This window comes from Macaca mulatta, chromosome 1 (assembly GCF_049350105.2).
Source record: "Macaca mulatta isolate MMU2019108-1 chromosome 1, T2T-MMU8v2.0, whole genome shotgun sequence".
Taxonomy (NCBI): domain Eukaryota; kingdom Metazoa; phylum Chordata; class Mammalia; order Primates; family Cercopithecidae; genus Macaca; species Macaca mulatta.
In genome coordinates, this window is record NC_133406.1 from 201,794,514 (window position 1) to 201,809,023 (window position 14,510).

The 14,510-nt window shown below is 44.3% G+C and overlaps 1 protein-coding gene across 1 annotated transcript; it reads right to left on the bottom strand.

Annotated features, from left to right (window-relative positions):
• Window positions 1–1,056: 1,056 nt before the first annotated feature.
• AKIRIN1 (akirin 1) lies at window positions 1,057–14,450 on the bottom strand. Its single transcript, XM_015135822.3, has 5 exons — window positions 14,113–14,450; window positions 7,364–7,504; window positions 4,599–4,733; window positions 3,513–3,584; window positions 1,057–2,889 (listed from the first exon to the last, which is right to left on the bottom strand). Exons 1-5 carry the CDS (start codon window positions 14,333–14,335, stop codon window positions 2,879–2,881), a joined length of 582 nt encoding a protein of 193 aa, XP_014991308.1. The 5' UTR covers window positions 14,336–14,450; the 3' UTR covers window positions 1,057–2,878.
• Between the last annotated feature and the right edge of the window lie 60 nt (window positions 14,451–14,510).

Consider the following 14,510-nt stretch of genomic DNA (forward strand, 5'->3'; position numbering starts at 1 on the left):
CTGGCTTAAATTATTGTACTCCCTGATGGTCTTCCCCTTAGGAAGATCTTAACAATTATCACTGCCTTAGGAGTTCTGATCTTCCTTTTAACTTCTGACCCAAGGATGGACACTTACTCCTTTTTTTCCCCTTACGCTTAAGACTTTATCAAGAGGATAATAACTGGAATTAAAATAGAGAAAAAAATTAACTAGCTCACCAGATATTCTGAAAACACTGGTCCTGAGAGACCCTTACAGGTTTTTGTAGGTTGATGTCTTCCTTGGTCTATAACTTCCATGTGACAAAGACATTTCTCTACCTAGGAATGCCCTTAAATTCAAGCTCTGGAAATCAAGGTCTAGAGAAAAATTACTTCATTCACCAGTCTAAGATCCACCTTCCAGGCCCCCATTTTCTGTCCCAGGAATTCTTTTCTCTAGATTATAAACACTAAACAAACATGTGTGGTCTATTTAGAGCGGATCCCAAAGCCCAGCCCTGGCGGTTTGGTCTTACCTTGTGGCCTCAGAGGGCAACCTTATCATTATACGATAGCCTAACAACAACGGGTATAGTGAGAGGGTGGGGTGAGCAGGTGTCATTTTCCTTAGAGAAACCTACTCTACTTCCCAGCCAGGAGTCACTTAGTTGGAATGGGGGCTGACACTTTATAGTTAAGTGAGCACATCACACTGATCTCCAGTAAGACTTCAGTGGGGCAGCATTCCCCATTACTGGTCCAGCCTCCACAGCTTTTGATGGCCCCCACAGCTGCTCTTTCCTTATTTTGGTGTGACTTAACCACTGCAGAGTCATTCCCATTACAGCCACTGCTATGTTCCTCTTTTAGGAACAAGTGACTACCCTGAAAAAAGAAGAGATGAAACAAATCCCCTTCAAATACAAAGTAAAATCATTCTTTAATTACTAAAAAAAAAAAATCACTGTTGGGCTTTTTTTTTAAAGGTCCATAAATCTTCAATGCAATGTTTAACTGGGGAAATGGTTATAGCAGCTCTCACATAAGTTATGTTAATTAATAAACATTATCACAGTATTAAGAAAGCAAGGTAAACAAATAGCTTAAGTATTTTATTTGTTTGCAACTAAGCTTGTTAACACTATATAATGAAAATGTACAAAGAATAATGTTGCAGTTTTTGGTTAGATTTAAGTCAAAGACATTCATTAATAAGGAATCTTCGAATGTGAATATTCCAGAAATTTCTCTAAGCCATCTGATCAGAACAACTGTCTCTGAATATTACCTTACTTTGGAAGGTATTGGCATACATTTGAATTAAACTCAGAATTTTTCAAAATAAGCCCTAATTAAAAAAACTATTCTATATTCAAAGTAAAACAATATTAATAGAACTTTCCTTTCCAGAAACAATAAAGGAAACAAGGCATTTTGTAAAATGTGGTCCTGAACAAGTCACAGTAAAAAATAAATGTATACTTAACTTCCACCTCCTCAAAACAGAGGCTACTTTCTGTTCCTCAGCCTTGGAAACAAGGTGAAGAACAGCCTATGTGCGACTTTGGGCAGGGGGTTGCCAAAACAAAGCTGAAGCAGTTGACCATGGACACCTCAAAGGAATTCAGGAGAATCTGACCAAAGGATCCAAATTCTATGGTTTTTTTGAGACGAAGTCTCGTTTTGTCACCCAGGTTGGAGTGCAGTGGGGCGATCTGTGCTCACTGCAACCTCCACCTCCAAGGTTCAAGCGATTCTCCTGCCTCAGCCTCCCAAGCAGCTGGGATTACAGGCGCCTGCCACCACGCCCAGCTTATTTTGTTGTATTTTTAGTAGAGACGAGGTTTCACCGTATTGGCCAGGGTGGTCTCAAACTCCTGACCTCAAGTGATCCGCATGCCTCCGACTCCCAAAGTGCTGGGATTATAGGCGTGAGCCACTACGTCCAGCCCAAATTATATTTTTAATAACTAATACAAAGGTGAAGTGGCTCCTCCCAAGTAGCAGTGCTGCCGGGGCCTGGCCCAGGCCTAGCCCTGAGCTCACCTCTCATGCTCCCAAGCAAACCCTGATGCTCCTGCTCCAGGGTAGACCTTTTCCCTTTAGAGGTTCAGTGTCCAGGGAGCTCTATGATTGTGTGAATGAGGTGAGCGCCGACTCCATGTGAGTATTTTAAGGCTTGGAGTCAAAGTATTTTCCTAACATGCCCAGGCAGAGTCCATGTGTCAATGGCCCATCTCCAGTTTGTTCTAATTTCTCACCACGCATCTGTAGATATAGGACTGCAGACCTTCGCTTTATCATCATAATCACATCTAATGTCCATCCTAACTTACGATTCATGTTCTGTGCCTGGAAACAGTCCCTGTATTTAACAATACCTACACATAAAAACAATCCACTGTTACAACTTATATGGTCACAAAACATTAATGATCTCCTGTAGACCAAGCAAATGTTTTTTTACCATAATTGTCGTGCACCAAATTCACAGCCAGAATCCCCAAGATAAAAAAATTTTTTTTTGCACAATACAAATAATAACTTAAAATACACATACACACATATACACACACTCTCACACGCACTTCTTACAGAACTGTGCTTGGGGAAACTCCATTTGTTGAGTGCCACTGAAGGCATATTTTGCTAAACTGCTGCTCCAGGTATTTTTGTTTAGAAAATCTATCACAGTAGGGCACAGCTGTTTATTGGATGAGCAGAAAAGAAAGATATGCTTGTGGCAACCAGAAAGTTTTACGGTCTTTCAAGTTGTATAAAATGGACCTGCAGAAACGTTTAAGTGTTCTCAGGATGCAAAGTTGGAGCTGAAATGTGATATCAAACCAGTTGCAAAAAGTGTACAGCAGCCATCTCTTGAGGTCAAACCTGGTATCCAGATATGTGACAAAGCTTCAGGACACATCTGTAAATTAGGAATAAAAAACAAAAAGGTAAGAATACTAAAAATTGGAGTGTCATGCTTTAAAAATTTTCACTAATAGTAAACGTGAGAAATAGCATGAACGATGAGTCACCACTTAAAAGATACTAAAAATCAAGAATTTAAGGAACCTGACTCAAATTCAGTTAGATATACAGCTGTTTATATTTTATGCTTTGACTATCTGGTAGTTGCAAATTATTTAGGATAAGAAATCCTGACCACACTTGATAAACTAACTTAAGGAATCAACTTTCATAAATTAACAACTGAAACCATCTTTCTGGAGAAAAGACAGGTAACAAATTGGTGCTTGAGTCAGACTACCTAGATTTTAATCCTAGCTGAACCACTAGCTATATAAGCTTGGGCAAATTATTTAACCTCTGTAATTGCTATCTTTACCGGTAAAATGCAGCTAATAATAGTACTCCCTCATAGGGTCACTGTGAGGATTATATAAGCTTTGGTGTGGATTTAATGCGCTTAGCACACTGGCAGGCACATTTTATTTCACAGGGACTTTTTACTCTCAGGAGTTAAGATTCAGTGTAGAAATTTTGCTCTTGAAACAGAAAATTCAAAGAAAATGTAGCAATACTTACAGCTTGTTGGCCTTGTCCCATACCGTCGCATAATCTGATCATGTGTGAATTTCACAAAAGATTCATATTGTTCTGTGAGAAGACGGTACATACTTATCCTCAGCAACTCTCCCTCAATTTTTAAGAATCAAGTGTCAGGATGACAAATAGCTTCCCAATATGAATTCTCCACCCTTCCTCTTAGAACCCAGAGCCTGCCCTAGCCTTGCTTTCACTCTACTGTTCCTCCCAAATCACACCCAACTCTCCACATCCGTAACTATGACTTCTACTAGGAAGTTTGACTATGTTGACAATACTGCACTCTTCCATAACACCTGTTGAGAGTTTAGTACAGTATCACAACCATCTGTTTACCAGCCAGCTAGCCCAAATGGCCTACTCAATGCCTTTACTGACACACAAAATTATTGCAAGAGCTTGGTTTGTTTCTTTTCAGAAATGCAAATGAAAAATCCCTTCCACTGGGCAAAGTGTAGCACTCCTGTAATGCCAGCACTCTGGGAAGCTGAGGTGGAGTATTTCTTGAGGCCTAGAGCTGGAGACTCCTGGAGCTGGGCTCATAGCAAAACCTTGTCTCTATTTAAAAAACAAAGTCCTGGCCGGGCGCAGTGGCTCACACCTGTAATCCCAGCAGTTTGGGAGGCCAAGGTGGGCGGATCACCTGAGGTTAGGAGTTCCAGACCAGCCTGACCAACATGCAGACACCCCGTCTCCACTAAAAATACAAAAAAATTAGCTAGGCATGGTGGCGCATGTAATCCCAGCTACTCAGGAGGCTGAGGCAGGAGAATTGCTTGAACCTGGGAGGCGGAGGTTGTGGTGAGCCGAGATCGCACCATTGCACTCCAGCCTGGGCAACAACAGCGAAACTCCATCTCAAAAAACAAACAAACAAAACAACAAAGTCCTTCCATATAATGTATAAATGACGTGTTTGCAACTACCAAAGAGTAACTTCAATACCCTCAACTCAATAAACTCCCTTGCATGAAGTCCTACTCTCTTTTTCTAAGTTATTTAACTGGCGTTAATTCTTAACTGAACCCTGTTAAGGACAATGGCATAGTTACTGCCTCGGCCTACCTGCTAGTTTGGTATTGAGGATTTGCTCATACTCCTCCCGAATTTTATCTTCATAGTCTTTTAAGAGACGCTCACATATTATTCCAACTTGTCGGAGGGTAAAGGTGGGCTGGTCCTTCTTCATCCATGAGGAACCTGGCCAAAAGAAAAAGTGAGTATGGGCCAGGTGCGGTGGTTCACACCTATAATCACAGCACTTTAGGAGGCCAAGGCAGGTGGATCATCTGAGGTGGAGAGTTCGAGACCAGACTGACCAACGTGGAGACACCCTGTCCCTACTAAAAATACAAAATTAGCCAGGCGTGGTGGGGCATGCACATAATCCCAGCTACTCAGGAGGCTGAGCCAGGAGAATTGCTTGAGGTGGAGGTTGCAGTGAGTTGAGATTGTGTCACTGCACTCCAGACTGGGCAACAGTAAAACGCCATCTCAAAAAAAAAAAAAAAAAAAAAAAAGGCCGGGCGCAGTGGCCATGCCTATAATCCCAGCACTTTTGGAGGTCGAGATGGGCGGATCACCTGAGGTCAGGAGTTCGAGACCAGCCTGACCAACATGAAGAAACCCCCATCTCTACTAAAAATACCAAAAAATTAGCTGGGCAAGGTGGCGGGCACCTGTAATCCCCGCTACTCGGGAGGCTGAGATAGGAGAATCGCTTGAACCTGAGAGGCAGAGGTTGCAGTGAGCCGAGATCACACCACTGCACTCCAAACTGGGAACAAGAGTGAAACTCTGTCTCAAAAAAAAAAAAGAAAAAAAGGTTGTCCTAATCAGGTTCACTGACAGAAGATTTGAATTCAGTACAGAGATAAGTCACAGGGATAAGCTTCTACTAGCCTGGTTCTGGAGCTGGCAAGTGAACAGATCCCACAAGTGGCTTTCTGATCATGATAAAAGCAGCAGCCCTGGCCAGGCATGGTGGCTCTCACCCGTAATTCCAGCACTTTGGAGGCCAAGACAGGTGGATCACTTGAGGTCAGGAGTTTGAGACCAGCCTGGCCAACATGGTGAAACCCCGTGTCTACTAAAAATACAAAAAATAGCCGGGCGTGCTGGTGGGCGCCTGTATTCCCAGCTACTCAGGAGGCTGAGACAGCAGAATTGCTTGAACCTAGGAGGTGAAGGTTCCAGCGAGCTGAGATCATGCCACTGCACTCCAGCCTGGGCGACAGAGAAATATTCCATCTCAAAAAACAAAAAACAAACAAACAAAAAAAGCGGGGGGGTGGGGGTGGGGGGCAGCCCTGGTGGCAGCCCAGTTCTGAGTTGTTCTTCAAAGCTCAGGCTAAAATCTGTTTCTTTGGCCATTTGTTAGCCTGTAAGCCATTTAACACCCTGGAACAAATAATTTTTTGCTTAAACTAACTAAAGGATATATTTTTTCTCTACAAATAAAATTTAACCAAAACATCTCACTAGTCATTATTTGTAATTGTTTTGTTAACCATAACATATCCTATTACTTTAAAATTATATTACTGAAATCTCAAGAGAATAGTGCTTCTTGTAACCACTGACAGGTTTATCATGTATGTGCAAGAGCAATTAGAAAGGGTGCAGTTCCAGAGCCAGGAACTCTGGATTTAAAAAAGTAATAATTTGTTAAGGTAAACGTCACATAACATAGAAGCAATCACTTTAAAGCAAACAAGACAGTGGCATTTAGCATAATCAAAATGTTGCGCTACTACCACCACTTCTAGTTCCAGAACACTTCCATCACTACAAAAACTAAAACCCCTTACCCATCAAGCAGTATCTCATTCTCCCCTAACCCTAATTCCGGCCAAACCCCAGTTCATATTTTGTAAGGAGACAATTTTTAATCAAGGTAACTTTTAACCTTTAGAACTGTTAAGTAGAATACTTTGTGAGGAAATAGACTCTTGGCTGCTGTTAAAGGAGACAGATTTCACCACCACTGGAGATGGTCAAACACTGGGCTGTTGAACCCCAACAAGAGGCAATATGGCAGGCAAAACTGAGTCACTACATGACCATAAAGATCGTCTCCAACCTTGAGATTCTATTTTTTAGCACATCCTCTTTGACCACTTGTCAATAATGAGCAGTCCCTGTTGAACAGAGCTTTTTGCAATTATGGAAATATCTTGTAATTGTATGTACAATACAACAACCATATGTGGCTACCAAGTACCTGAAATGTGACTACTGAAAAAAAAAAACTTTTTCTTTTTTTGAGACAGAGACTCACTCTGTCACCCAGACTGTAGTACAGTGGTGTGACCTCAGCTCACTGTAACCTCAGCCTCCTGAGTAGCTGGGATTACAGGTGCGAGCCACCATGCCTGGCTAATTTTTTTGTATTTTTAGTAGAGACGAGGTTTTGCCATGTTGGCCAGGCTGGTCTTGAACTCTTGCCCTCAGGAGATCCGCCTGCCTCAGTCTCCCAAAGTGCTAGGATTACAGGCATGAGCCACCTCGCCCAGCCAAAATTTTATATAATTTTAATTAGTTTAAAATTAAATAGCCCATATGTGGCTATTTATTACATACTGGCTACAACATTACACATTGCAGTTATACAGGAAGATAGTCTTGTATTGATTGGGTGGATGGAAGCACATCAAATCAATGTGAGGTTTCTTCCAATTTCATGACTGTATAGTTTTAAAAACATCTTTTAGTATTAATATACCCACTTTAGCAACTGTATTACATTAGAGGAGGCCAATTCTGGATTCATCATTATAAGCACCATTTACAAACCCTTACGTGGATTTTGCAGATCAAAGCGGGCTTACCTGGAGAGCTAGGTGCTGTGAGTGCTGAGGAGTGAGGTTGACTTTCCGAAGCACAAGCTTCACTCTGATTAAGAACAACTTCTAAATGTCTCCACCTCTGATAACGACTATATTCTTGTTTTATGTTCTGAAAAATTTGCTCTAACAAAAAAGAAACAAACTTGAGCTTTCACTTTATTGTCTCGTTTCTTCAAACTTTCTTCAGAAGTGGGAAGAGACAAAGATCTTCTGACTAGACTTCAGATACTCCCTTTGGCATGTAGGTCTCAATCTTTCCCTCTCCCCACATAAACAAGCAAAATGTTGATACTGTACAAAGCACTCCCCAGTGTCTTCAAAGACAGTATGTTCTTATTGCCACTATTTCAACAATGCATAAAAGAACAGCTACTTTGGCATAAACCAGCCAGAGTTCCCTTTACTCGTTCTCCTGTGGCAATGAACACAAGATCTGCAATTAGCTGGATGGTTAACTAGTACAATCTACAGTAAAAGAAACCTCTGTTTACCTAACAGGGACTATTTTTTAATCTCCTTTAAATTTTACAATTTCACAAACTAGGGTATTAAGGGGTGAGTCTCATACTGCCCAAGGCCTTCTAACAAGGAAGCTCTTGTCCCGTATGGGACTTTAAAAAAGCATCTTTGGAACCGGAAGTGGTGGCTCCAAAGCTGGGTGTAATCCCAGCTACTCTGCAGGCTGAGGGGGGAGGATCCCTTGAGCCCAGGAGACTAGCCTGAACAACACAGCAAAATCTCATCTCAACAAAAAACCACAGGGGAGCCTGGATGATTTATCTAAAAAACAAATCAAAACAAACTTTGGGAAAGAGGGCAGCAGAAACCATTATGTTTGCAGTGTGGACACTGACCAAGGAAATAACTGAGATTTAACGTCTAGAAGTGATGGCCAGGGCTTAGAAAATAATTTTCTGATCCTAAGAGGCAACGCAGTGTGTGGGGAGATTCTAAGTCAAGGTAATCACAAAGCAAATTTGCTAACACTATTAAAGGGAGCCCAGGAAACACAAATTACTAACTACCTTGAAATACACTCCTAGAAACAACAAAGAATCTGAAAGGATGTGGTTTTCAAGTTCTTTGTTTGTACCTACTAATTTAAAAAAAAAAGATAACTGTACCCATCTCAAACAACTCAAATTATTCTAGTGTATACTTTGCTATATAACCACCTTTTTTTTAAAGGAGGTATTAACAATGCCACTTTGCTTCTTACTAGCTGTGTGACTATAACCTTGAGAAGTTATTCAAGATCTTTACTTCTTCAATATAAACATCAAATACCTACCTGATAAGGTGATAAAAATAAAAACCAAAGATAACAATAATGTCATAACAAGTGACAGTACAGTCCAGGAACTGACATGAATTCAAGTGGTTCCACACATAGTCAAACTCCCTAAATACTGGAATAATGTTCAGCCTAAATACTGGAATTGTTCAGCCTAAATACTGGAACAATGTAGGAGATGCTTTAAGAGTGCTATGGGCCGGCTGGGTATGGTGGCTCACGCCTGTAATCCCAGCACTTTGGGAGGCTGAGGCAGGCAGATCACGAGGTCATGAGATCGACACTATCTTGGCTAACATGGTAAAACACTGTCTCTACTAAAAATACAAAAAATTAGCCGGGCGTGGTGGCGGGTGCCTGTAGTCCCAGCTACTCGGGAAGCTGAGGCAGGAGAATTACTTGAACCCGGGAGGCGGAGGTTGCATTGAGCCGAGATTGCGCCACTGCACTCCACCCTGAGAAACACAATGAGACTCTGTCTCAAAAAACAAACAAACAAACAAACAAAAAGAGTGCCATGGGCCAGGCACAGTGGCTCAAGCCTGCAATCCAGCACTTTGGAAGGCCTAGATGGGAGGATCACTTGAGGCCAGCCTGGGCAACATAACAAGACCCAGTATCAAAAAAAAAAAAAAAAAAAAGGCTGCGCATGGTGGCTCACGCCTGTAATCCCAGCCCTTTGGGAGGCCTAGGCAGGTGGATCACCTAAGATCAGGAGTTAGAGACCAGCCTGGCCAACATGGCAAAATTGTCTCTACTAAAAACACAAAAATTAGCTGGGCATGGTGGCATGCACCTGTAATCCCAGCTACTTGGGAGGCTGAGGCAGGAGAATTGCTTCAACCCGGGAGACGGAGGTTGCAGCGAGCTGAGATCACGCCTTTGGACTCCAGTCTGGATGACAGAGTAAGACTCTGCCTCAAAAAAAAAAAAAAAGGAAGAGGAAGACAGTGCTATGAAGCTCATATTTTAGATCCCTGAATTTATTAAGTTTTCACTTCATTTTATTTTTTGAGAGAGTCTTACTCTGTTGTCCAGGCTGTAGTGCAAATAGCACAATCTCAGCTCACTGCAACCTCTACCTCCCAGGTTCAAGTGATTCTCCTGCCTCAGCCTCCAGAGTAGTTGAGATTACAGGCACCCGCCACCATACCCAGCTAAATTTTTGTATTTTTAGTAGAGACAGGGTTTCGCCATGTTGGCCAGAATGGTCTCAAACTCCTGATCTCAGCTGATCCACCCGCCTCAGCCTCCCAAAGTGCTGGGAATACAGGCGAGAGCCACCGCTGCCCCACTTCATTTTAAAATGTCTTATTCCTCAAGCCAGAGCCAATACAAGGATAAGAACTAGAAATACTTGAAACAAGAAAGGACAAGTAAGAGGAAAATGCTCAAGAGAACAGAAGGTCTTTGATAAACCTCTGCCTCCTGTATGGCAATGTTAACAAATGGAAAGATACTATTTTGAGGGTGGTAGGACTAAGAAGTCCAGAAATCTAAACACGGTATCCATGGGAAAAAAATAAGAAAGTAGACATGATTTTCTTCTGAAGAAGGCCATATAAAACACAAAATTTTTTTTAAAAAGAAAAACCCAAATTTCATTTTAACAGTGGATAATTTTAATCCTTGCCTCCATTACTTGAGATGGTGCTGCCAGATTCTTTCAGGTCTAAGCCCATCCTCCACACTCTACAGTGTTCCTACCTGCTGCAAACCAAAAATCAAACTCTTGAACATGGCAGTCAACACTTTCCAAGATCTGGCCTCAATTTATTTTCCTGGTTCCATCTGGATTCCACTACAATTCATTCACATTATTCTTTCCTTAAATTGTGGATTTTTTGGACTTTGCTCTCACAGTTTCCCTGTGCTCGAAATGGGACTATTGCTCAAACTTTATCAAGACTCAGCTAGCTGGGCGCAGTGGCCCACACCTGTAATCCCAGCACTTTGGGAGCCCGAGGTGGGCAGATCACTTGAGGTCAGGAGTTCGAGACCAGCTTGGCCAACATAGTGAAACCCTGTCTCGATTAAAAATACAAAAATTAGCAGGCTGGGTGCAGTGGCTCATGCCTGTAACCCCAGGACTTTGGGAGGCTGAGGCGGGCAGATCACCTGAGGTCAGGTGTTTGAGACCAGCCTGACCAATATGATGAAACCCCATATCTATTAAAAATACAAAAATTAGCTGGGCATGGTGGTATGCACCTCTAATCCCAGCGATTTGGGAGGTTGAGGCAGAAGAATCGCTTGAACCTGGGAGGTAGAGGTTGCAGTGAGCTGAGATCACACTACTGCACTCCAGTCTGGGAAACAAGAATGAAATGCCATCTCAAAAAAAAAAAAAAATTAGCCAAGCGTGGTGACGCATGCCTGTAATCCCAGCTACTGGGGAGGCTGAGGCAGGAGAATCGCTTTAACACAGGCGACGGGGGTGGCAGTGAGCCGAGATTGCGCCAGTACACTCCAGCCTGGGTAACAGAGCCTGGGCAACAGAGTGACTCTGTCTCAAAAAAAAAAAAAAAAAAAAAAAAAAAGACTCAGCTAAAACGCTACTGTGGTCAGCAACCCCTTCCTCCCTGCCTGGAATCCACCTACCCCTCAATAAAGATTTAAGCAATAAAAGCCTTAGTTCTACAGGATCTTTCCACAAAAAGTACCATACAGATTGAGCATCCCTCATCCAACATGCCTGAGACAGAAGTTTTGGATTGCGGAATAGTTCCATTATACTTACCAATTGAACATCCCTTACCCCAAATCAGAAAAACTCCAATGAATAAGTATTTCCTTTAAGTGTCATATTGACACTCAGTTTTTGGAACAGTTCAGACTTTGCAGCATTTTGGATTCCAGAAAAATTACCCAGCTAATTTTTGAGTTGTTTTATTTTTGAGATGGAGTTTAGCTCTCGTTGCCCAGGCTGGAGTGCAATGGCGCCATCTCGGCTCACCACAATCTCCGCCTCCCAGGTTCAAACCAGTCTCCTGCCTCAACCTTCCAAGTAGCTGGGATTACAGGCATGCACCACCACTCCCGGCTAATTTTCTATTTTTAGTAGAGACGGGATTTCTCCATGTTGGTCAGGGTGGTCTCAGACTCCCGACCTCAAGTAATCCGCCTGCCTCTGCCTCCCAAAGTGCTGGGATTACAGGAGTGAGCCACTGTGCCCGGCCTTAGAATTCTTTTGTGGAAACAAGGTCTCATTATGTTGCATAGACTTGTGTCGAACTCCTGGCCTCAAGCAATCCGCCTGCCTTAGCCTCCCAAAGTGCAGGGATTGCAAGTGTGAGCCACCACACCCTGCCCACTTTTTTTTTTTGAGATGGAGTTTTGCTCTTGTTGCCCAAGGCTGGAGTGCAATGGTGTGATCTCCGCTCACAGCAACCTCTGCCTCCCGGGTTCAAAGGATTCTCCTGCCTCAGCTTCCCTAGTAGCTGGGATTACAGGCCCACGCCACCACTCGCCCCACAACAAAAACCACTTTTTTTAAGATGGAGTCTCGCTCTGTCGCCAGGCTGGAGTGCAGTGGCACGAGCTTGGCTCAATGCAACCTCCGCCTCCCGAGTTTGAGTGATCTCTTGCCTCCTGCGTAGCTGGGATGGCGCCAGCCACCACGACCGGCTATTTTTAGTAGAAACGGGGTTTCACCATGTTGGCCAGGATGGTCTCGGTCTCTTGATCTTGTGATCCACCCGCCATGGCCTCCCAAAGTGCTGGGATTACAGGCGTAAGCCACCTCGCCTGGCCCAAAAATCACTTACAAAGCAGCTACTGTAATGTGAACTACAACCGAATTAGTCTAGAGGGTAGTATTGAAAAAATAAAACATTTACATTAAACCCATCACTTTATACTTTTCAAAATATTTTCTGCAACTATCTTGAGGGTTCTTCAACAAAAGATAGGGCAAATATTAACTCCAATTTGCAGAAGTGAGACCCAAAAAGATTATGGACTATCTTTAGGTATCTGCGGGAGCCAAGGAAGAACAAAACATCCCTGCAAGTGGCCATCTGTGGCGCCTGTCTTTGAGGGTTCTTTAAAATGGACTTTTGCAAACATTATCTCATTCTGTACATAAGGTTATACAACAATGAATGGCCAGGGAATTTAAAGTAGAACAGCGTTTTTATGGGCAGGTTAATCAGGTAATGGATAAGAGACGAAGTAATTACTCTTTTGGGATTAGCAAACAGAAGGGAAAAACATGATAAGGGCACAGAGCGGTGGGTCTGGAGGAAAGAGCAGAGGCACAGTTTGAAAAAAAATGCGTAAGAGACTGACTAGGTAAGATATGGTCACAGTGCATAAGTACTTGGAATTCTAGAATAAAAAAGTGAACTCGAGTTAAGGATATGAAGTCTGGGAGAGCTTTAGCGGGGTGTAGGAATCTTGGTGTGAGGCAGAAGGCCTGCAATTTGCATTGCGGATCGATATGCAGAGGAAGGAGGAAATGAAACCTGAAGGCACTGCTACTGAAAAGGGGTGAAGAAAGGATGATTTTAGGGTGAGCCTAAGGTTTTGCTTAAGCTTGAGGAATAGAAGAAGACACAAAGAAACGACTTGCCCTAATCCATTATTGAGACGTCCCCCTCATTTCCGGAAGTCCTTTAAAATCGCAGAATATTAATGCTGAAGCACCCTCCCCTCTACTCCTGCGCTATGAGGTGTCTACTGTAATGCCAGTCCTTCCTTTTCCTTGGACAAAGTGGAATGCATTACTGGAGAGTCCCTGTTAAGGACAGTTACATTCTTGGTTCTGTAGAACCTCCGTACGTCGTAGGATTCTCAAATTCTAGCTAATGATCTACCGATTTCAAGCCATATATGGTGCAAGGCAATAGCCACATAATAAAAGAACGTGGCCAGTCCCTTAGAAATGATCAGGTTGAAATTGGATTCCGTGACTCTTCCGGCGGCCTCTGAGTCCCTAAAGACTTCTGGAAATCATGTCTCCCTACAAGCTACACAGTACAGCGCTAAACAGCACGCACTCGCGCCCCTTCCCGGTAACCCGCCCCCAACCCACCCCCGCCCTCCAGGCCAGGTTCGTGAGCAGAATCCAATTCTCCATGGCCCACTGGATCTGCAGGATGGCTCGGTGTAGACCCGGCCAGCGGAGGCAGGAGGGGCTTCAGCGACAAGGAGGGCCCTGAGCGGCCAGAGGTATTCCCATCTTCCTCTTTGGTGTCCACCCCTCCAGGCTCTCCTGCTCCAGGAAAACCGAAAACCGACCCTGTGGCCCCACAACCCCTCCCAGATGCCTCCCATCCCCGGAAGCAACCAGACCCAGCGGCATCCCAGTTCCCTTTTCTCAAGGCAAAGAAGGGGTCCCTGGGTAAACTGGCCTGGTATTCCCAACCCTCCCCCAACGCCCCCAAAAAAATGCCTGGGCCTGGCTTCCTGCCAAGCCCGCAGCAGCGCAGGTTACCCGGAGTTGGAAGGCGCCGCTCGCTGCCGGGCGGGGCGGGCTGCTGCAGACTCTGCGGTGGGGTCTGCGTCTGAAACGGCGGCGGCGGCGGCTCGGCGTCCGGGGGCCTGAGGCCCGGAGTGGGGCCGGGCAGAGGGGCGCAGCGCCGCCGCTTCGGGGAGCCGGGACTCAGCAGCGCCGCCTCGAACTCCATGGGCCGCTTCAGCGTCGCCCCGCACGCCATGCTGCTGAGGGGCCAGGAACCGGGAGCGGACGCGGCGGTAACTGCAGCCCAAGCTCCGGCTCCTCAGCGGGGCTCGCCAGCCAAGCCGGCTCCAATGGCGCCTCCAGCACCCGGCAGCGGCGCTGGCCCCGCCTTCTGTGACGTCACGGGCGCACGCCATCGCCCGACAGAGGGG

Excerpts from the sequence above, each read along its gene's own strand:
- AKIRIN1 (XM_015135822.3), bottom strand. The coding sequence starts at position 14,335 with ATGGCGTGCGGGGCGACGCTGAAGCGGCCCATGGAGTTCGAGGCGGCG. Across the intron at positions 7,505-14,112 it reads GCGGCGCCTTCCAACTCCGG|AGCAAATTTTTCAGAACATA; the intron begins GTAACCTGCGCT and ends CTTTTTTGTTAG. Across the intron at positions 3,585-4,598 it reads CCTCAATACCAAACTAGCAG|AACAATATGAATCTTTTGTG; the intron begins GTAGGCCGAGGC and ends GTCTTCTCACAG.